At 45.9% G+C, this 22,007-nt stretch overlaps 1 protein-coding gene across 2 annotated transcripts; it reads left to right on the top strand.

Annotated features, from left to right (window-relative positions):
• The first annotated feature begins 841 nt into the window (after positions 1-841).
• LOC310684333 (guanylate-binding protein 1-like) lies at positions 842-17,648 on the top strand. Of its 2 annotated transcripts, none has more exons than XM_083455311.1 (11): positions 842-1,106; positions 1,988-2,202; positions 2,930-3,057; positions 5,009-5,118; positions 6,610-6,809; positions 7,400-7,642; positions 9,429-9,712; positions 11,827-12,039; positions 12,844-12,946; positions 14,329-14,522; positions 16,795-17,648. In XM_083455311.1, the coding sequence occupies exons 2-11, from the start codon at positions 2,007-2,009 to the stop codon at positions 17,002-17,004; spliced, it is 1,881 nt and encodes a 626-aa protein (XP_083311437.1). In that variant the 5' UTR covers positions 842-1,106; positions 1,988-2,006; the 3' UTR covers positions 17,005-17,648. The 2 variants fall into 2 exon arrangements, with proteins under 2 accessions (XP_083311437.1, XP_083311438.1); XM_083455312.1 differs by having other exon boundaries at positions 854-1,392.
• The last annotated feature ends 4,359 nt before the right edge of the window (positions 17,649-22,007 follow it).

Below are 22,007 nucleotides of genomic sequence, written 5' to 3'. Positions count from 1 at the left end.
CCCAATCGCCTTCTAAATCCGGCCCATGGACGGTCTGGGAATCAGCATGTTTTCACATGAGTAGAATGTGTCCTTTTATTTAAAATGCATACTGGGTTATTTGTGGGGCATAAGAATCCGTTCTTTTTTTTTTTTTTAACAAAAATATAGTCCAGCCCCCCACAAGGTCTGAGGGACACTGAACCGGCCTCCTGCTGAAAAAGTTTGCTGACCCCTGGTGTGGAAACTATTTTTCTTTTGCTTTCCCCTGAGTCAAAGTTATTTACCCAGCTCTCAACAGTATTGTTTTTCCCCCAGTGTGGTGTGGCCCTTCAAAAAGCACATTCCTCCCACTCCAAAGAGTCCTGGGGGCTGTAGTGCGGCCCTCACAGAGCTACAATCCCCAGCACCTTGAAAGAAACTACAGTTCCCAGGATTCCTTGGGGAGAAAGACCTGCTTTGAAAGTGCTTCGAAGGCATCGTGTGTACAAGCCTGTATAATGCAAATAGGACGAGGGAAGGTCCTCTATGCAAATAGGACGAGGGAAGGAACCCCCCCCCCCAAATCCTAGTAGTTGCCGCTGCCAGCCAGTGTAGGCAATACGGAAGCAGATCGGTCTGACTCAGCACAAGGCAGCAACCTCCTCATCTCTGCCACTTAAGAGGCGGACGGCCCCCTGTCCGGGCTGCTTTAGTTGAGACTGCGGCATTGCAGGGGGTTGGGCTAGATGACCCGCGGGATCCCTTCCACGTCTGCAATTCTACGATCCCAAGAAAAGCATTCAACTGCGGAAAAGGTGAATTCCCGGTATCGCTTGCCTTTCCGAGAAAAGGGCAGCCCGCGAGCTTTCGCTTTCACTTTCGCTTTTTTATATATATTGGCAACGGGACGCCAGTTTTCCGGGGAAGGGTGACCTGGGCAGTGGGCGCAATTTTTGAACCATTTTCCTGCCCGCAAATCCAGACAAGAGGCGGAGCTTGGGGGATCGCTTCCTCTCTGAAGACCCAAGGTAAGCGGGGAGCGCTTTGCAAACCACCCGGGAAAACTTCGAGCTGTGGGGGGGAGAAAAAAAAAAACACGAAACATCGCAGCTTTGGATTCCTCGCCGCTCCTCTCTTTTTGCGAGGTAAACGCGGCGCTGGCATGTGGGCGGGAGCCAAAGCTGGCGAGGCTGGGAATCCGCGCGGGGAAGTGGCTGGCAAGGGAAGGGTTAAGCATTTCCTCCCTCGGCTGCAAATCGCCCCAGCCCTTTGCAATGGAGCCTGCGGGAGGGGGCTGAATGCCCGCGCGGCGCCTGCAAGAACTTTGCTCCCTTTTGCTAATATTAATGTTAACGCGTATCTCTTGCAACGCCCCCATCCCATGTCTCCTCGGCAGTAACTGCTACTGTGTCCTGCGGTGCTTACTTTCAGGTAAGCGTATGGGGTTCAGTTTCCGAGCTCTGAATAAACTTTCATCGAGTTTATGTTTCAGGTTTCATTCACTAGAATGTAGTTATAAGCTGATAAACTTAAGAATATCTTTTTAAAGTAGTGCTGCACTGTTGATTTGCCAGTATGATTCACAAATCGAACTGATTGCGGGGTGGAAGGAATCGGGGCTCCCACTACTGTAGATAAACTTTACTTTTAAAGGAAGTTTTGAGTTGTTCTTTAGAGAGGTATTCCTTGTGCTTCGTACTGAGATATTTCTGTCAGCTTCTGAGGCTTGAGCCAGGAACACCCTTGTTGACTGCTGCCAACCTAGCAACCTCCTGCCACTGGCTTTGTGTTCTCAGGCCTTAGTTCTTCAGGAAGAGAGCTAATGGCACACACTCTTGAGACAAACAACAATGGCAGCCTGGTGTCAGCAGCGACTTGGCCAACTCCTGCCCTCAGAGGTACCAAGACAAGAGGTCCTTTGGAGGCCTCCTGCTGCACCAGGGCCTCCCTCTGCTGTGCCAGCCTAGGGTCAGTGGCGGCGGCAGTAGGCTGTGGCATAATGAGCGCCTCTGTTTTCCTTTTGCAGACCCATCTTCTCTTGCACGATGGCGTCAGGGCAGGTCCACATGGCGGCTCCTGTTTGCCTAATTGAGAACATGCCGGACGGGAAGCTGGTGGTGAACCAGGAGGCTGCAGAGGTGCTTGCCAGGATCCGCCAGCCAGTGGTGGTGGTGGCCATTGCGGGGTTGTACCGCACTGGCAAGTCCTACCTCATGAACAGGCTTGCCGGCAAGAGAAAAGGTGACTGGCTTCCTGAATATTCCCCGTTACTCAAGGGAAGGGCTGGAGTCTAGCAGCTTTGCATGAGGAGCAAGGCAGATGTGTCTGGTGTGTCTGGAACGGGGTATCAGAGCCCCTGGGTGTTCTGCCTAGCCTGGGGAGAAGCATGGAGGAAGAGAGTAAATTAATATTTATATAGAACCAGAGTGGATGGGAAGGACTTTGGGGCAGAGGTCCCCGCTGAGCAGGGAGCTACCTTAATATGACAGCTGACACACGTTGCCATCTTAAGGGGTACCCTAGGACTATTACCTAACTGCCCCACTGAAGGAACATCAGCACAAGTGGCACTTTGCAGACTCCCTGGCACCAAAACGATAGGCCCCTCCTGTGAGTATATTGCAATATATATTTCAACAAGAGAGTACAGTTCAATAAGAAGGAGAAGCAATGTGAGCAATGGACTCAATAGGTCCTGATTACTCCTCAAAGTCCTGTGAGGTGTCTTGAGGATGTCTGGAAGCCTGTGGCAGCTGGGCCTTGAGCCAAAGAGAGTTTGTCATCTGATCCTAGGTATCTTTACTCAGAAGTAAATTCCACCTTCGAAATTCCAGTTTAGAAACTGTGTGCAGGATCAAAGCCTTCAACCTTGGCACCCCTTGTTTTCTAGAGTGGTTGGGGCAACCCAGATGGGTGGCATAATAATAGTGATGATGATGATGATGATGATGATCTGCTCCTCCCACAGGTTTCTGTCTGGGTATCACAGTGGAGGCGCTCACCAAGGGCATCTGGATGTGGTGTCTTCCGCATCCCTACAGGTCAGACCTCTCACTGGTGTTACTGGACACAGAAGGGTTGGGTGATGTGCAGAAGGTGAGCTGGGGGAGATGGCAACTCAGGTGGGGGCTGCAGAAGCCCAACACATTCAAAAAGCCCTGTGACAAAAGGCGCTGGCTAAATATTGATAGTGATGGCTGATACGTATGCTAGTTACAGTGGTGCCTCGCAAGACGAAAAGAATCCGTTCCGTGAGTCTCTTCGTCTAGCGGTTTTTTCGTCTTGCGAATCAAGCCCATTAGCAGATTAGCGCTATTAGCGGTTTAGCGGCTATTAGCGGCTGTTAAAGGCTTAAGGGATTAGCGGATTAGCTGCTAAAAGGCTATTAGCAGCTTAGTGCCTTAGAAAAAGGGGGTAGGGAGCGGAAAAAACCCCCCCAGGAATCGCAAGACATTTTCGTCTTGCGAAGCAAGCCCATAGCAAATTCGTCCTGCGAAGCACCTCCAAAACGGAAAACCCTTTCGTCTAGCGGGTTTTCCGTCTTGCGAGGCATTCGTCTTGCGGGGCACCACTGTATATCCCTGTGTTACACATTTTGGAATGTTCCTGTAACCCAGAATTTGTTAGTAGGATAAAAGCAAGGGTGGGTATAGCTGGCTGTTTCTGGCCCCCCAAGTTGTCCCCGCCCCAAACATGCCATTTTTAAAGATGGCCGCACCCACTTTTATAATTTGGCTACACCTACTTTGACATGTGACTTCCAGAAAGTTGGCCATACGCCAAGGTGGCGGCCCTTGGGGGAAAGTGAAGAAAGTTAGCCTCTTTTGCTGGAGGGGCCAACATTTGTTACGAAACTAAAGGGTTCTCGGTGCAGGTATTTGTGGTTTGCAAATGGGGCATGTATCATGTTTACCCGAGTGACAATTCATTGACACAAGGCGCAGCTCTGAAAAACATTTTAAGTACACAGAAAATGCTGCCGCTCAAGGAAGTTTACAATGAACTATAATGCTTCACTGAAGAATGAGAGTTTTTGATGAAGGCATGATGCTTTAATATGCCAATGGGGTCATGTTTACTAATGCCCTACAGGTGCTTTAGATTTATAGTTTTCCTGGGACACATTAGACAGTAAAAATGAAATTGAAACATTTAATGTTTTGTATCAACAAAGGTTTCAGTTTCAGGCTTGTTTCCAGCAATAATTGCTCTGGGTGTGCCAGGGCACATTTTCCACTTGCCAGATTTGTGCCACACAAGGTAATTAGTCATCGCAAACACAAACAGTGATTCCGCAGTCAACTGTGTGGGCTGTGTTTTCTTCGCCTTGAAATGATAAAAAAATTCCCCTGAAATCCGTGGCCTTAATGGTAAGCAGTCTTGCATTTATTTGCTCATTTTGCAAGCTGCACGCAGGTTTTTGGTTCTCTGCACCACCTAAATGGAAAATGCTGCTTCTTCCACAGTGTGTGTGTCATTGAGAGGTAAGAAGAACAAGAGTGGTGCAGTCCTGGAAATTCTACTGATCATTATTTTTGGCTCTGCCCACCATTGGCTGCATGTACCCTGGCTAGCTTTCGCTGTGGTTCAGCAGGTTTAACCACTCTTACCTTGTGTGCTAGAATTTACTCTTTATATTAACTGAAAGTTTAAATTCTCAGGATACTGAGTTCCTGTGCCCGTCACCAAATTCTGGTACAAGCCACTATGGAGGTTGTGTGACAGGCTGAGTGTCATGGATGTAAAAAACCCCCTAAACATATCTGTTTGGTGCTTGTGGGGTAGTTGTCAACAGTTAGACAATATGCCTCTGCAAGGCTTCCAAGTGCAGTCTAAGATGCTGCAAGCAAGTTATGATCTGCATTCATTTCCAAGAATTCCTTAACCTGGTGCAACAAGAGCAGCGGAAAAGCAACAACACAAACCTCGAAGTAGCTATCTCTGCACATGCAGCTCCCAGAGGAAAGAGTGCAGCTGTCAATGGGGCATTGGGATTTGGGGTGATGGACTCTTGGGATGTCCTCGAAAGCCCCGTTTTATATTTCAGGGAAACACACAGAACGACTCGTGGATCTTTGCCCTGGCCATTCTTCTCAGCAGCACCCTGGTGTACAACAGCGTGGGCACCATTGACCAAAATGCCCTGGAGAACCTGCAGTATCCTTTTGGGGCATCAGAAATCCCAGCTGGGCTTGCATGCTTTGCCTGGAGGAACTAGGAGGAGGCAGTTGTAGGTTGTCCCCCTAGGGGTTTCACTTCATGGGAGACAGATCTCTTGATGCAGAAGCAGGTGGAATGAACTCTCCTGGCCTGAGACTCCATGATGCTTAGAGTGGTCTGCATGATGCTGAGGAACGATGGGGTGGTGAAGGAGGAAACACAGAGGGGATGCAGCCGATAGAAGAGGCAGGCAATCTCCCAGGATCGGAAGGTGGGTGAGGAGCTCATTGGGACACGTTGTGAGGGGGGGTGGATCAGTGATTACAGCCGCAAACTGAGAACCTTCAGAGACATGTTTTTATAGCTGTCAACGTTTACCTTTTTTAAAGGGAAATTCCCTTATTCCGAATAGGATTCCTCACAAGAAAAGGGGAAAGTTGACAGCTATACATGTTTTGCAGATATGGGCGGGGGGGGGGGCAGGCAGGAACTCCAGAAGGCATAAAATCAGGAATAGGCCTTAAGGTGTAAAACCGAGCGGTGTCAGCCCCTTGCCACAAAACGCTGTCCAAATTACAATTGCGATATGTGGTCTGTCTGTAGTGTAAATCTCTGCTCAAAAGCCCTATCATTATTGCCAGCTAGCCCACAACTGCAGGTTCAAACAGGTTCATCGTTTGGCTGAATTCAGGGCCAACGCCCCAAACCAGCCCTGGAATTATTTTCCTTAGCGCTCCCCAGTTATGTCACTAAGCTGACAAAAAAGATTAGAGCAAAAGCTGTAGGTGTCGTCTTTGGGTTCAGAATCAAGTGGAATGAACTCTCCTGGTCTGTCTCGGAACAAATAGAACCATAGAATTGTAGAGTTGGAAGGGACCCCGAGGATCATCTAAGCCAACCCCCTGCAATGCAGGAATATATAGCTGTCACAAAGAGGGATCGAACCTGCAACCTTGGCGTTATCAGCACCACACACTGACCAACTGAGCTGCTCAGGAACTGGGTGAAGGGCAAAGAAACATAGAGAGACATAGCTGATGGGCAGGATAGGCAAACCCCAAGGATCAGGTGCTGGGTGAGGAGCTCATGGAGACACAGTGTGAGAGTTGGGAACCCCCGAGGGCATGTCTTACTGAGAGATAGGTGGAAGGAGTAGGGGAGCTAGGAATCCTAGAAGGGGTGGAGTCAGGAATTGACCTAAAGGTGTATAATAGGAGCTGTCAGCAGGGCATAAGGCCACAATGTTAAACTACGTCCCTTGCCACAAAGCTCTCCCCAAACCACAACTGCAAGAGGTGGTCAGTCTGTAGTGTAGAAAATCTTGCTGCAGCTAGGAGGTCATCTCATTCTCCAGTCACTACTGCATCTCCAGACAGGTCTAGCCAGTGCATGATTCAGAGTTCATATTGCAAATCCCCAGATCATATTGCAGTTCATATTGCAAATCCCCAGCCCAGCCCTGGAATTGTTTTCCTTAGCACTCCCCAGCTATGTCACTGAGCTGACAAAAAGGATTAAAGCAAAAGCTTCCCCCGGGGAAGATACAGAGGAGGAGAATTCTGCCGAATTTATCCGTTTCTTCCCAGACTTCATCTGGGCAGTGCGGGATTTCACACTACAGCTGAAGATAGATGGACAGCCCATCACTGAGGACGGGTACCTGGAGGAGGCATTGAGACTGCAGAAAGGTACAATAACTGCAAAAAGATAAGGCAGCGTCTGAGATGGGGAGGGAAAGCTGGGGCTTGTTAACAGCCCAGAGGACACTGTTAATTTGGAGGCATACAACTGATGTAAAGAATAAGGGCCTAAAATTCAAGTGAGTGCACATGACTAGTCATGTACCCATTGAGGGCCAAATGGGTTTAGCAAGTGTCCCCATGCGACTTGCCTGATGGAGCACACATATGGGTACATCACAACAATACATCAAAACTGCATACTGCCAAGTGTACCATGTTGCGTGTGCATTTGGACTGGACCTCCTGAAACCCCTCTGACCTAGATGCCTTGCCCAATAATCTCACATATACAGGTGTGAGCTGTATGTACATGTTCAAAAGCGTCATTTATACCATCACATTTGCAGTGCTGAGACAGAGAGCAATATCCTAACTCAACTTACAGTAATTCCTGGGTCCTCAGATGTTGAGTCAACATGGAAACTTGAATGTGTACAAAATAAATATTCCCCACTGGGGAGATGAATGGCACGTTTTCTGTTTAATTTGACAATATTAAAAATTTGTCCTGTGTACTCACACTTCTTCTCCCCCAGGTAATACTGAGCAAATCCAGAAGTTCAACGTGCCCAAGTCATGTATCCGCAAATTCTTTCCGTCACGGAAATGTTTCACGTTTGACCGCCCAGCTAGCAGGAAAAAGTTGTCTCGGCTGGAGGAACTGGAAGAAGATGATTTGGAGGAAGATTTCTTGGAGCCGGTGGGCCGTTTCTGCCAACACATCTGGGATACATCACGACCCAAGACAGTTCCAGGAGGCCAAGTTGTGACAGGGAGAAGTAAGGAACGCTTTTGCAAGTTTGTAGGTTGGGACAGGTGGCAGCTGGAAACCATTTTAATAGGAGCCATTTCACACTCTTCCATTGTCTCTCGAGACAGGTGGATGCCAACCAATAAAAACCAATAATTGGCCATTGTACAGAACACCTCAGAGCTCTCCGGGTGTTGAAAGTACACCTAACACACCTTAGTGCTGGTCAGTGACCTCTGTTGCACTTTGGACTTGAGACGTAAATACTTTTGCCTGGTGTAGTTCTGATGGTACTACAGTCGTACCTTGGTTTTCGAATGCCTTGTGACTCGAAAATTTTGGCTCCTGAACGCCGCAAACCCAGAAATGAGTGTTCCGGTTTGCGAACTTTTTTTGTAAGCCGAACATCCAACGCGGCTTTCACGGCTTCCAATTGAGTGCCGGAAGCTCCTGCAGCCAATTGGAAGCTGTGCCTTGGTTTTTGAACGTTTTCAGAAGTCAAAGGGACTTCCGGAATGGATTCCGTTTGAGAACCAAGGTATGGCTGTAATAACAAGTCTCAAACTGGGAACTTCATTGGTGGAACCTTTCCCCCTCTGTCAGCAGAGCAGCTTGTGGATGTTGCGATGTCTGCTGCACAGCAGCGCCACCATTCTAGTTGGCTTAGTGTTACTCCAACCAGCCCATTAGGGATCAGGTGACATCAGAAACCAATAGGGTCCCACTTGGCTGTAGAAAATGATTGGTTCTGCCCTGACTCCTCAGTTGGAGCAGGTGCAGACTAGAGACTTGCCCAAGGCAGAGCAAAATGTGGATTTGCACATGCTGTCTCTCCATTAATTTAGGAGTGTTCACATGGCATATTCCCTTGTCTCAGTGTTCCCCTTGTCTCCCCCTTTTCCTTCTTTAAAGTACAAGTTTTTTTGAACCTGGCCATTTCATAATTTCCAAGGATCAACTGTGCCCTGCATTTAAAAGGGGAAATTGTCAGTGTTTGGAAAAAAAAAAAGGTTCTGACCTCCTTTCTACTCCTTTGCCTAGTCCTCAGACCTTGGCTGGCACAAAAGAGTTTTTGAGAAAGAGTATTCTTGCAGAGTATTGCTGCGTTTAATCTTAAAAAGTCTTCTTCTCCAACCATGACTGACAGCTTTTACACACACCAAACGCAACCAGCTTTCTACCATCCAACCAACCCACACCCAACACTAACATTGACCACTCTGTATACATACAGGTACAATCTGGTTAAAAGTTGCATGAGTCATTGTAGGCCGCTGACTCATGCTGACTTAGTTCTTTTAGCATTAAAGAAACAGCGGCCAATTTTTAGCCGTGACAGATATATCCAGAACAGCAAATGCCCCTACTGTAATGGGGAGACAGATAAGTAAGTGCAAATCCACATTTTGCTCCGGTGTGGCCAGGACCTCAGTTGCATGTAAACAACTCACCTGATTGCTGAGTTGTGGGAGAGAGCAAGAGAGGAAGGCAAACAAGAGTAACTGGGAGGATGCATGTGTTGGATTTCTGTCAAGATCCCTCCCTGCTTTTTCAGCCAAGTGCTATTTACATGTATTCAAGTTATTTCCTGCAGCCACAAGGGACAGAATCTTTCTTTGTAAATAGAAAACGGGTGGCTACTATGCCTTTTTTATTACGTGCAAGATAACTGTTTTCTGCTCTCGTTTGGTGAATCTGCAGCTACAGCAGAATACTTGGTGCAGACAAACAACTCATGGGTGTTTGGGGCCTGAAATTACTCTTTCAGTGCAAGGAGGTTAGTTCTGTGGCTTCACCGATCCTTCCCTCTTCAGTGCTTGAGAAGTTATTGAAGATCTACGTCGATGCTATCAACAGTGGGGATGTGCCGTGCTTGGAGAACGCAGTGCTGGCCCTGTCTGAGATTGAGAACGCAGCTGCTGTGCACGAGGCCGTTTCCTGTTACGAAGCGCTGATGGGGAAGCGGTTGGCGTTGCCCACAGAAACGGTGGATGAGCTCCTGGCTGTGCATGCCGAGTGCGAAAAGGAAGCCAACACTGTCTTCATGGCCCGTGCCTTTGGCATCGCGCAGGTTAAAAAATTCCAGGAGGATCTTGAGGTATATGTGGTTTCATTTGTGCCTCGTCAATTGTCTCTGCCAGTGTGGCTGGAAACCGAACTTAGGGTCATTTTTAAAAAGTTCCTTCCCTGCTCCTCAGTCTGTTTCACAGGCCCAAGAAAAGGCCTCAAGAATGCTGAAATGTAGACAAATGTAGGTCCTCTGCCCCCACAGATGCACCCCATCTGCATCATACATTTGAAGCAGTTTCATATCACTTTAAACAGTCATGGCTTCCCCCTAAGAATTCTGGATGCTGTAGTTTTTTCAACCACTCTGGAAACTGTAGCTCTCTGATGGGGAATAGGGATCTCCTAACCAGGGCTGGCCGAGACATTTTGGCACTCGAGGCAAACCACAAAATGGCGCCCCCACCTCCTGAAGACCTACATCAGGAACAAGACGGGTGGGGAGAATAAACATCTACGTCAGGCTCTGCAGCCCCTGTGGATTTTGCCATCTGAGGCAGTCGCCTCACCTTGCCTCACAGGCTGGCTGGCCAGGTCTCTCCTAACAATTCTCCAAACCAACTGCAGCTCTCCAAATTCATGGGAGTCCTATAGCACTTTAAATGTGCAGTGCAAATGGGGTCATGGAACCAGAAACATTCTCAGTGGTCAGAGAGGAAACCCACAAGGAAGAGAATGCAATTAAAAACTGAAGGGCTGGAGCACCAGAATAGAGCACCTGCTTTGCATGCAAAAGGTCCCAGGTTCATTCCCCCGCATCTCCAGGCATTTGTGATATGAAAAAAGATCACACTTAGTAAAGCTTATTTAGACAAAATCCTGTTGCATAGTTATAGACATCATGGCTAGCAGGGCTTTCCATAGCTTACTTATTTGTTGGGTTTATATTCCGCCTTTTCTTCCAAGGTGGTTTAAAACACCAAAGCAAATAAAAAAGGTAAAGGTAAAGGACCCCTGACAGTTAAGTCCAGTCGCAGACGACTCTGGGGTTGCGGCGCTCATCTCGCTTTACTGGCCGAGGGAGCCGGCGTTTGTCCGAGGAAGTTATTCCGGGCCAGCATGACTAAGCCGCTTCTGGCGCAACAGAACACCAAAATCAGAGCAGGACACGGAAACGCTGTTTACCTTCCTGCCGGAGTGGTACCTATTTATCTACCAGGGCCGTCTTAACCATACCTGGCGCCGTGGTGCAAAGATCCCTCCGGCGCCCCACCCACGTTTCCCAGAGTTGTTGACCTTTTCTCAAGCTTCTGCGGGGATCGCTCTCCTCCTGTGAGGGCTTGGGAGGCAAGCTGCACGCCCGCCAGCCATATGGTTGACAGGGCGCAGCTGGCAGGCATGCAGGAGGGAAAGGGGAGGCCTCTGGCAAAGCCACGCAGCTCCCCCACTCGCTGGGGTGCCCCTGAGAGGCCGGCGCCCTGGCGCAATGCGCCAGTAAGCCCAGTGGAAAAGATGGCTCTGTTATCTACTTGCACTTTTTGGCGTGCTTCCGAACTGCTAGGTTGGCAGAAGCTGGGACCAAGCAACGGGAGCTCACCTTGTCGTGGGGATTCGAACCGTCAATCTTCTGATTGGCAAGCCCAAGAGGCTCAGTGGTTTAGACCACAGTGCCACCCGCATTATATTAAAAGAAGACTGACAAAGAGTCCTCTCATGCCAACTGGGAGTTGATGGTATGTGCACTTCCTGGCCTGGGCTCCTTCACTTCTGCCTGAAACTTAACATGGTTTTCTCAGAGTCTCTTTGTCCAAAATGGAGACCGTTGCATGTTGTCCCCAGGCAGCGACAGACATTGAAATGCAGGCCAAGTTGACCTCAACTCTTTTACTTACGTAGCCTAGAGAATGCTAGCAGCAAGCGGCACATTTTCCAAGTGAAATTGAATATATGTGCATCTCCCAATAGACAGGTGGTTGAAAATGGCAAGGGGGCCTGGCTCTGAACTCAAGGAAAGATGTGGTTGGACAAATAATAAAACTCACGTCCAGCACAAGCAGTTCCAGTTGGACTGAAATCTGTGCTGTTGATTGTATGTGGGCCTCGGTATGCCTTTCCCATTGCAACAGGGTACAGAACAGGGCAGGTTCCCCCTCGTCGTTAACACACCATCTTTCCGCTGGTTTTGTTTTCGCTTTGTTCTGGCAGCTTCAGCTGAAGCAGAAAAAGGAAGAATTATGCGAGAGAAACAAACAGGTGTCCTTTGACCGCTGCAACCATGTGCTGGTGGAGCTTTACCAGAAACTGGAAGATGGAGTCCACATAGGAATTTATTCTGCTCCCGGTGGCTACCAGCGTTATCTGGAGGACTGGAACAAAATGGTAGAGGAATACCGTTTGGTACCCTGGAAAGGAATTCAGGTAGGTTCACTACTTGAGCCAACATTTCCTGAATCCAAAGATTCAGCATTCTGGTGCTGACGGAGGGTAGAACCAGAGGGTAGAACCAGAGGTGAGGAGCCTCAGGCCAAGGGGGCCAACTGTGACCATCCAGCCTTCTCCTTCTGGTCCTCTGGACTCTCCCCAGGCTACAGCTCCTTAGCCATACCCTCTATGCCCAGGTCACAGCCCTCATTAGCCTTACTTTAGGGTTTCTGCCTTGCTGGAATGTGCCGCTGAACTTTCATAATGTGTCTTGCTTACCTGTATGGAGGAGAGAAGGATGTATGTGTTTGTGTGTAAAACTAGCATATTAAACAAACTAGCATATTACACATGTTGCTCCTCCCACTTTTACCTGTGGCTCCACCTGCCACTAGCAAGCACCTCCCAGACGTTTCCCAGTAGGGAAGGGGGTATCAGTCTCGGGGGGGGGGGGGGAAGGATTGCCGCCCTTACTGTAGATGTAAACTGCAATCCGATGCACATTTACTTGGGAGCAAGCCCCACTGAATTAAACAAGATTTGATTCAGAGTAAGTATCCCAAGGATTGCACTGTAAAATCAGTTTAAGAGGTGTTCCTTCTTTGCAAGCTATGTGATAGGGATTACAGATCACTAACATCCTTTTCTCAGCATATCACCCCAGCTACTATTTTTCAGTTATTTGCCACATTAATACACCAAGTTTTTTGTTGTTGTCTTTAATCCCTGCATGTAATCTGCTTTGACTTTCCCCCCATTTTTGCATTCAGTTAATAACCTTTGCTTCCGATCCTTTATCAGGCAGACTGTGCTCTTGAAGAATTCCTGAAATCCAAGGAGACCGTGGCAAAATCTCTCCTTCAAATGGACCGCGCCTTGACTGCCCAAGAGAAGAAACTTGAAGGTGCAGATCTGGAGGAGGGGACTTTACACATCATAAATTATATGTCATTGTTCTGGCCTGCTCTGGTAGGGCTCTGAGCTCCTAGCAAAGCAGGTTATAGTTGTGGTACCTCTTAGCTTTATGATATTGTAACAGGTGTGGTGTTGTCACATTGAGCAGGATGAAACCCCAAAAGCACTGGGTGAAAGGGAGATGTCTGTGATCTTACAGGGAGCTTGTCTTGTTGTGTAGCCAGAGGCTCTTATGGCTTGGGGTAGGAGGAGTAATCAAGGGATGCCCTGAGAGAGAGTATTTTAATTCTGAAGTGTCCCTGGGAAAGACATATATTTTGGTCTGGAAGGACCTGATACAGTGGTACCTTGGTTCTCAAACTTAATCCATTTCGGAGGTCCGTTCCAAAACCAAGGTGCACTTTCCCATAGAAAGTAATGCAAAACGGATTAATCCAGACTTTTAAAAACAACCCCTAAAACAGCAATTTAATATGAATTTTACTATCTAACGAGACCATTGATCCATAAAATGAAAACAGTAATCACTGTACTGTACCATAAAATAAATAAGACAGTATTATAGATGATAAAAATTAAAATATTTTCTTTTCTTACCGGCACTGATTGTAGTCATTGTTTGGATGGGGTTTTTTTTATCCATTTCCGCAGTCAATCAGTCAGTCAGTCAGTCAGTCAATCAATCAATCAATCTATCAGTAGCTGAACTGGGTTCCATACAGCCACAAAACAAATAAAACGAAAAAGCCTCAAAAACAGAAACGCAAAATAAATAGCAAAAACAAAAGCGCCAAGGTACCTTGGTTCTTGAACTTAATCTGTTCTGGAAGTCCGTTTGACTTCCAAAATGTACGAAAACCAAGGCGTGGCTTCTGATTGGCGCAGGCGCCCCGGAAACAACAACTGACAGCCGCATTGGATATTCGGCTTCCGAAAAATGTTTGAAAACCGGAACACTTACTTCTGGGTTTTCGGCGTTTGGGAACCAAAGCGTTTGAGAAGCAAGGCCTTTGAGAACCAAGGTACCACTGTAAAGGAAATGGAGATCCTTCCTCCAGATTGCCCTCAAAGTTTTAAAGAGTATTAAATATAAGACATGTAAACTCTTGGGCACATAAGAGATGCCTAAAAGATAACAATGGAGGCAGCCTGATGAATATGTCCAGGGAATGTCTTCTAAAGTCTGGATGCCACCACAAAGCAGGCCCTGTCCCCACCTCAGCTTGGAAGTTGGAGACACTCAAAGAGTGAAGACTGTAAAACCAGCCAGGTTCATAGGGTAGCAGGGGGTGGTCCTCCAGATTATGCTCTTTCAATGCTTTCCTGTCTGCCAGCAGTTCAGTTTGTCTCTTTTTCTTCGCTGGCCCCCAGCCCAGCGTGCTCAGGCCGAAGCAGCCCAGCTGCAGCAGAAGCTGTTGGAACAAAAGCAGGCACAGTTGCAGCAAATGATGGAGGATGAGAAGCGAAGCCACGATGCACAGCTCCAGCTGTTGAGGGAGAAGATGGAGAAAGAGAAGAAGTTGATGGAAGAGGAAACAGACAGGATGATAGAGCAGAAACTCAAGGTAAATAGAGCTGAGCCGGATGCAGACGCTCGCTCACTGCAGTATGTAATCTTTAGGTCAGGGGTGGGGAGCTTGTGGTTGGGTCCAGCACTCTTCAGTACAAGCCAGCATGGCCAATGCTCAGGGGCCAACAAGGTCTGGAGGGTCATATTTTCCCAGTTCCTGCTTTGGGGCATCTTATTAAGATGGGACGCGGGTGGTGCTGTGGGTAAAACCTCAGTGCCTAGGACTTGCCGATCGCATGGTCGGCGGTTCGAATCCCCGCGGCGGGGTGAGCTCCCGTCTTTCGGTCCCAGCTCCTGCCCACCTAGCAGTTCGAAAGCACGTCAAAGTGCAAGTAGATAAATAGGTACCGCTTACTAGCGGGAAGGTAAATGGCGTTTCCGTGTGCGGCTCGCTAGAGCAGCTTTGTCACGCTGGCCACGTGACCCGGAAGTGTCTCCGGACAGCGCTGGCCCCCGGCCTCTTAAGTGAGATGGGCGTACAACCCTAGAGTCTGTCAAGACTGGCCCGTATGGGCAGGGGTACCTTACCTTTACCTATTAAGATGGTGCTTGGAAGCAGATCCCTTCCCTCCACTCAGGGCCAAATCTAGTCATCCCTACCCTTCTCAGTGACTCCTCACCAGTCATTTATATACCCTAAGATATCCTCACCCTCTCAGTGCAGGCCACATGTCGTTTAGGTAAAGCTTGGATCCAACTCATGTAGTGCTTCTTCACAAATCCCTGTATAATAATAATAATAATAATAATAATAATAATAATAATAATAATAAATTTTATTTATACCCCACCCTCCCCAGCCAAGGCCAGGCTCAGGGCGGCTAACACCAGGTATAAAAACAATTGATTAAAATACAACTTAAAAACAAGATTAAAATACAACATTAAAAATTCAGCCTCATTTCAGTAGAAACTCAAATCAAAAACTTTTTGGGGATGAAAACGTCAAATCTTCACCAAGGCCAACTATCCAGACTGGTCCTACGTGGGCCAGAAAAAAGCCAGGGAAGTCCCCAAATAGGAGTTCTATCACAGAAGGAGAAAGGAAAAAGGAAAGAGGGGAAGGGGATCAAGATGATTCTAAGCCAAAGGCCAGGTGGAACAACTCTGTCTTACAGGTTGTACGGAAACAAATCAGATCCTGCAGGGCCCTGGTCTCATGAGACAGAGCATTCCACCAGGCCGGAGCCAGTGTTGAAAAGGCCCTGGCTCTGGTTGAGGCTAATCTGACTTCCTTAGGGCCTGGGACCTCTAGGGTGTTGCTATTTTTGGACCTTAAGGTCCTCCGCAGGGCATACCGGTAGAGGTGGGCATACCGGGAGTATGCTTATTGTTATTAAGTTGATTTAAGTAGCTTTGAAAGGCAGGGGAGGTTTAAAAGTCCACCCGACAGCTCCCAGAGTCTTTTATTGATAAAAGTTGGCAGATATTTTCATAGGTTGAGCCTTTTTATCAGGGTTATTTGGTCATTCGAGCTCCTACTCACGCAGCAGAGACTCAGTTGAGACTTCACCCGGTGCCATCTTCCATTATTATTATTATTATTATTATTATTATTATTATTATTATTATTGAAAACCAATTCTAACTTGGAGACAGTCTATTTTCAGGTTGTGTACACACAACATCTTATTCTAGAATTGATGGAGACTGAGTCCTTGTTTTTTCTACATAGTCCACAAACAATCTGCACATTTTTATCCCTGATAAGTGCTTCTTGAGAAACCGCTGCAGTTCCAAAAATCAAAGCTCATTGCAGATTGATTATGTGTTACCCCCCAGTGTGTCCACCCAAAAACAGACGTAAATGGTCCCAGCCATGGGGCGTATGTTGGTGTGTGTATCCATAGCTGGTCAATGACATTGTGGGTGAGCGTGTTTCAAGATCGCAGTCAGTACTTTCGTCCTTCGTTCTGCTGGGGCATGTGAAGGGAAGAAGAGGCATATCAAGCAGCCCCACTGACCCTTGTGCATGGTAGGATCTAGAATCAATCTGGATTGAAAGCAGCATGTTGAGGATGAGCATAAACAATTCTAGATTGAGCAAAACTACATATTTTGTGCTATTAACAGCTGGGTGTGTACGCAGCCTCAAAGGGTGCCTCTCATTTGGCAGCACTCTGGAAAAATGTACATTTTCATATCCAGCTAGTGTAGTGGACGTTCTGCTCCAGTCCTGGTCTTATTCTATCCTGTGTCTGTAATTTTCTGCCCTCGCTCTTCGATTCTTAGTTGAACCAGTCTCTGTGTGCTCCTTACTTTTCCAGGAACACGAGTTGCTGCTGAAAGAAGGATTTCAGAGGATGGCAGGGAAGATGGAGAGTGAAATCCAACGTCTCAAGGAAGAAAAGAAAAGCTTTTCCTGGGAACGGGTGTTGTCTGCAGCGGAAAATTTGATCCCAGCTGTGTTATCTTTGGTGGCGCACAGTTTGCATCTTGCAACAGTTTCTCAAACTGGGAGCACGCCAAAGAAATAGTTCCAGCATGGGGGGGGGGGGTCGGGGGGGGATTAATGCAGGTTGCAAGGTTGCATTTGAATGTATTATTAGATGCATCTGCACAAATCAGGAAGCATGAGAGCTGTATCTATACACCTTTAAAGCACATTCAAACCATGTTCTTTCCCTCAAAGAATTCTGGGCACTGTAGTCACAGAGTTTAAAATTCCCAACAATTCTAAACAAACTACAGTCCCCAGAATTCTTTGAGGGGATATGCTTCCAATGTGCTTTAAAAGTATAGTGTGTGTGCAGTGTTAGTCTTTTGTCCACTGACATTTACTTAGGATAAAGATTATGCAGGGAAATGTATTCTGGGTGGGTCTTCTAAGAGAAAGCCAGCTATTAGCTTGTGTCTGTGTGTGTGTGTGTGTGTGTGTGTGTGTGTGTTTTTGGAACATGGTTGTGAATGCCAAAATGTGAAGTAATGTTACATTTTTAACATATTAAGTCTGAGCTTCACTATACAGAACTTGCAACCCCTGCTCTGGAGTTCCTTTGTGCAGAACTAAAAATAGGATAGGCTATTTCTGGAAAGAAAACAAGCCGGGCTTGCATTGCCCTCTAGTGGGCAGAGACCAGATGGTGATTGCCTACATAAAGTGTGTCTACTTAAATATCAAGGATAATATAAAGCCAAAATTGTGTATGATCAAAACACATTGAGTTCAATGGCGGGTGGGATTGCCAAAGTCATTTCCCTCCGAGCCCCACCCCCTTAGAAAATAAAAATCCACACACATAAAGCTGAATGCACGCAAGTTAAGTGTGCATAAATTGCAGTCTTGCTGTATTTGACTCAAGCAGCCTTCAACCAACCTGATCCCCTCCTGTTGTTGTGGGACTACAACTCCCATCATCCATGACTATTGGCTATACCAGCTGGTGGGAATTGTGGTTCATAACATCTGGACGGCACCATCTCTGGGAAGGTTGGTTTCGGAGCATCTACAATGATTACCACCTTGACCTAGTGCATTGTTGTTAATTTTGATACCTTCTTTCTCCCTTCCTCATCTTCTGCAGCCAGGCACAACTTAAATTAATTCCCTTCTGGAATCCGTTGTGCGCAAGAAATCAGCTCTGAAATATATGCAGGAGCAGAACATGCTCAGAGCCAATTTCCCTCTGTGCCGCGTAACAACAACCTGCTGCATGTATCCAGGGTTCATCTTTGCCCCTGTGGTGGGTGGATGTGCTGGAATTGCAGCCTGCAGTGCTGATGAGCTGGGTTTGTCCGCACGAGAGTAAAATATGAATTTGTACTGGCCTTTCTCTCCAATAAGGGATCAAATACTTTTTCTCGTCACTGTAAATCTCCGCATAGTCCATCATCTTCATTATCCGTTCTTCTTTCGATGGGGCTCTTTCTTCTTTCCATCCCCGGGCAAATAGCATTCTTGCTGCTGTCGTCGCCTACATAGACAGTACTTTCTTATCCTTTGGTAATTCTTCTCATATTATACCTAGTAAAAAGGCCTGTGGTTTTTTAAACAAAAGTTATTTAAACATTTTTTCCAGTTCATTATAAATCATTTCCCAGAAGGCCTTAGCTATTTTACAGGTCCACCACATATGATGAAATGTACCAACATATGTTCGTCAAGTTCTTACACATTTTCGCTAGTCTTGTAGGAGTCAAATACCATCTATACATTATTTTCATATAATTCTCTTTTAACGTACAGCAGGCTATAAATTTTAAATCCTCATTCCATAACTTCTCGCATGAAGCAAATTGTATATTATATCCCACATCTTTTGCCCAGTAAATCATTACAGATTTTACTTCCTCATCTTTTGTTTCCCATTCCAGCAACAATTTATACATTTTTGAAAGAACTCTTTCATTATTTTCCAGCAATTCTTTCTGCAATATCAAAAATTCTTTACCAAAACTGACTCCTTTATCCAACCTGAAAATGTCATTTAATTGATGATATTGGAGCTAATCAGTTAACAGATGTCTTATGTCTTCAAACTTTTTTACTTTCAATTGATTTTCTTCCTCAGTTAGCAACTCTCTATACTTTGTCCATTCTTTTTCCATACTTATTTTTTTAACTGGCAATGCTTCTAATGGTGATAGCCACCATGGGATTTAATTCTCTAATAAATTCTTATATTTTCCCCAACCAGCATAAATTGATTTTCTAATAATATGGTTTAGAAATCCCCTATGAACTTTCGCTTTTCCTTACCACAGATATGCATGCCATTCAAATCTATGTAATGGCCTTCCAGATCTAAGATATCTGGGTTCCTCAGTGTCATCCATTCTTGTAGCCAGCAAAGACAGGACACCTCATAATATAATTTTAAATCAGGTAGGGTGAATCCTCCTCTTTCTTTAACATCTGTTAATAACTTATACTTAATCCTAGGTTTCTTCCCCTGCCAAATAAACTTAGATATATCTCTTTGCCATTGTTTGAAGTGTCCTGTTCCATTGACTATTGCTATAGTTTGAAATAAAAACAACATTCTTGGCAATACATTTTTATTACTGAGATTCTTCCCCATAATGATAATTTCATTCTTCCCCATATTTCCACATTTCTCTTAATATCATTCCAAACTTTTATATAGTTCTCTTTAAAAATGTTTATATTATTTGTTTTCAGCCATACCCCTAAATATTTCACCTTATTTTCTATCCCCAGCTGTGTTATCTGTCTCAGTTCATTTTTCTCCTGTTCTGTCATATTTTTTTTACCAACAACTTAGTTTTATTTTTATTCAGTTTGAAGCCTGCGACTTGGCCAAATTGGTTAATCTTATCCAACATCCTTGGTATACTTTCCAAGGGGTTTTCTACCATTATTACCAGGTCGTCTGCAACACAAAACACAATGTGAGTAGAATTCATTCCTCAAGAGCATTTGGAATCTTGAAACAAGCACAGAGTATGGTAGCTTGCTTGTTAGCAGGAACAAACTGTTACCTATCTTATCTGTTTTGAATCATCTGACTGGACGGAGAATTTGCTTCTAGACCTGGTTCTTGCTTTTTAAACCATCAATGGCTTTAGGGACTCTGATTTTCTTTAGAAATGCCTCCTCCCATGTGAGCCTCCCCAGCATTTAATATATTTTGATGGGGCCTGGGTTGCTTCAGATTCTACCTTATGGGGAGACTAGATTGTGAGATTTTGACCAGCTTTGGCCCATCTGAAGCTGATACAGGCTCGTCTTATCTTGAGCCCAAGCAGAGTAGTCTACACAGCAGAAGGATAAGCAGTATGTGCCACATTCTTAACTTTATTTCCACTCTATGCTGAGAGAATACAAACATGCATCTTGCCTCTGTGAGAGCAGGGAAGCAACTGTCTCTCTAACAAAGAAACCGAGAGAACTCTGAAAAACAGGAAACCAGTGTACGTCACATTCAGTCTCCCATTCCCGTGGGAACCCAACAGTAACTTGGACTGTGGAATGCAAAACAACGTCTTGTGACATACATTCGCTGCTCAGTGAGGAAGCAGAAACCAACATAGATTGGCCTCCACCAAGAACAGGGCCTTCTCTGTTGTAGCACCAATGCTCTGGAGCTTCATTCCACAACAGTATCACCACTGCCCCCCTGTTGGCCAACTAGATAAAAACGTATTGATTGCGGTTGGTCTTTGAAAACTGCCGTATCCCATATTTTATGGCTATTTTGTGATGTTGTTTCTGCTTGGTTTGAATGAAGAATGGTTGTATTTTGAATATGTAAACAATTGTGGTGTATTCTGTGAACAGACGTATTTAAATAACCTTAAATAAATAACAGTGCAATTATACTAGTCCGTGAATTGCCCTGTTGTGTTCAATGGAACTTACTCCCTGGTAAATTTGTATAGGTCTGGATTGCATCAAACTAGGTACTCATACCCTAAACATCATGATGGCAGTACTTCATTTTAGCACTGATGGGGAGAGTTTAAACAGTCATAACTATGTGGGTGTCTTTAATGGCTACAGATTTTTGTTTAAACATATATCCTCTCTGGAATATTTGGGTGTTTCCTTCTGGCTTTTAAAATATTTACATCCTTCACTCCTTCTCCTTCTTTGGCCAATGTTTTAAATGCAGCGCTGTAGTATTTGTCATACTCCCTATCTGTCACTAGGTGTTGCTGTCGTGCACCCTGCACAGCTAATAGCAGTGCATCAGCACTTTGTGACAAAATGGGAAGATACATCTTTTGGGGAAGGAAACCCATTGTTCTTGAATTCCCTGTGTTCCTGGTTCCGAGGGACGAGGCAAACTGGAACAACAGGCCTTGTTCACTGAGAACTTATTGAGTGCAGTGAGTTAGCAAATGGAAAAGCATTTATGGCTATGTCACATACCGTTTATTTCAATGTGCCTTGCAAACTCCCCAGCGGGCTGCTCCTGTGATTTTTAATGAGCACAAGAAAAGCTCGCAACATTAATATAAAATTAAGAACTAAGAAATGGGGAATTGGTGAGAGAAGAGATTGCTTTGCTTACAAAAATAAATAAATATCTACCCCTTCCAATTTTGGCAGCGGGATTATCCTGTTTCTTCTAATGGGTCTCCTGTTTCCAAGAAGGGCAGTTAGCAATCTGTGCAGACCAGAGAACACTGACAATCTCCTAACAAGCTCGCTTGACGTACTGATGCATTTCCTTTCCCCGATGTCCTATACTTCCCCCTCTGATGTGCCATATTTCATTCTGGGAAATGGCCAGAATGGATGAGGTTCCAATTTAGATGCGCACCTGATTTTAGTGAATAGCCATCGGGGACAGATTGAATTTGCTCATGAAGGAGGAGGGCGCTCCATTGCTATCCAGGCCTCCAAGTCTGTGGCAAGTGCTAAGAACCAGATTTCTGTGCGCTGCAAAGTGGGAAAGTAGGAACTTGCTGGCCATTTAATGTCACCCTGTGGACAACAATGGGGTTGATGATGGAGGGGAGGTAACAGAAGCAGCAGCAAAAATGGCAGGCAGGGAAAACCATGGGCAAGAGA

Source organism: Podarcis tiliguerta, assembly GCF_965153285.1.
Source record: "Podarcis tiliguerta genome assembly, chromosome: 8".
NCBI lineage: Eukaryota > Metazoa > Chordata > Lepidosauria > Squamata > Lacertidae > Podarcis > Podarcis tiliguerta.
The sequence above is the reverse complement of the archived record's forward strand: the minus strand, read 5'-3'. Positions and strand labels throughout refer to the sequence as shown.

Excerpts from the sequence above, each read along its gene's own strand:
- LOC310684333 (XM_083455311.1), top strand. The coding sequence starts at position 2,007 with ATGGCGTCAGGGCAGGTCCACATGGCGGCTCCTGTTTGCCTAATTGAG. Across the intron at positions 5,119-6,609 it reads AATGCCCTGGAGAACCTGCA|CTATGTCACTGAGCTGACAA; the intron begins GTATCCTTTTGG and ends AGCACTCCCCAG. Across the intron at positions 6,810-7,399 it reads GGCATTGAGACTGCAGAAAG|GTAATACTGAGCAAATCCAG; the intron begins GTACAATAACTG and ends CTTCTCCCCCAG.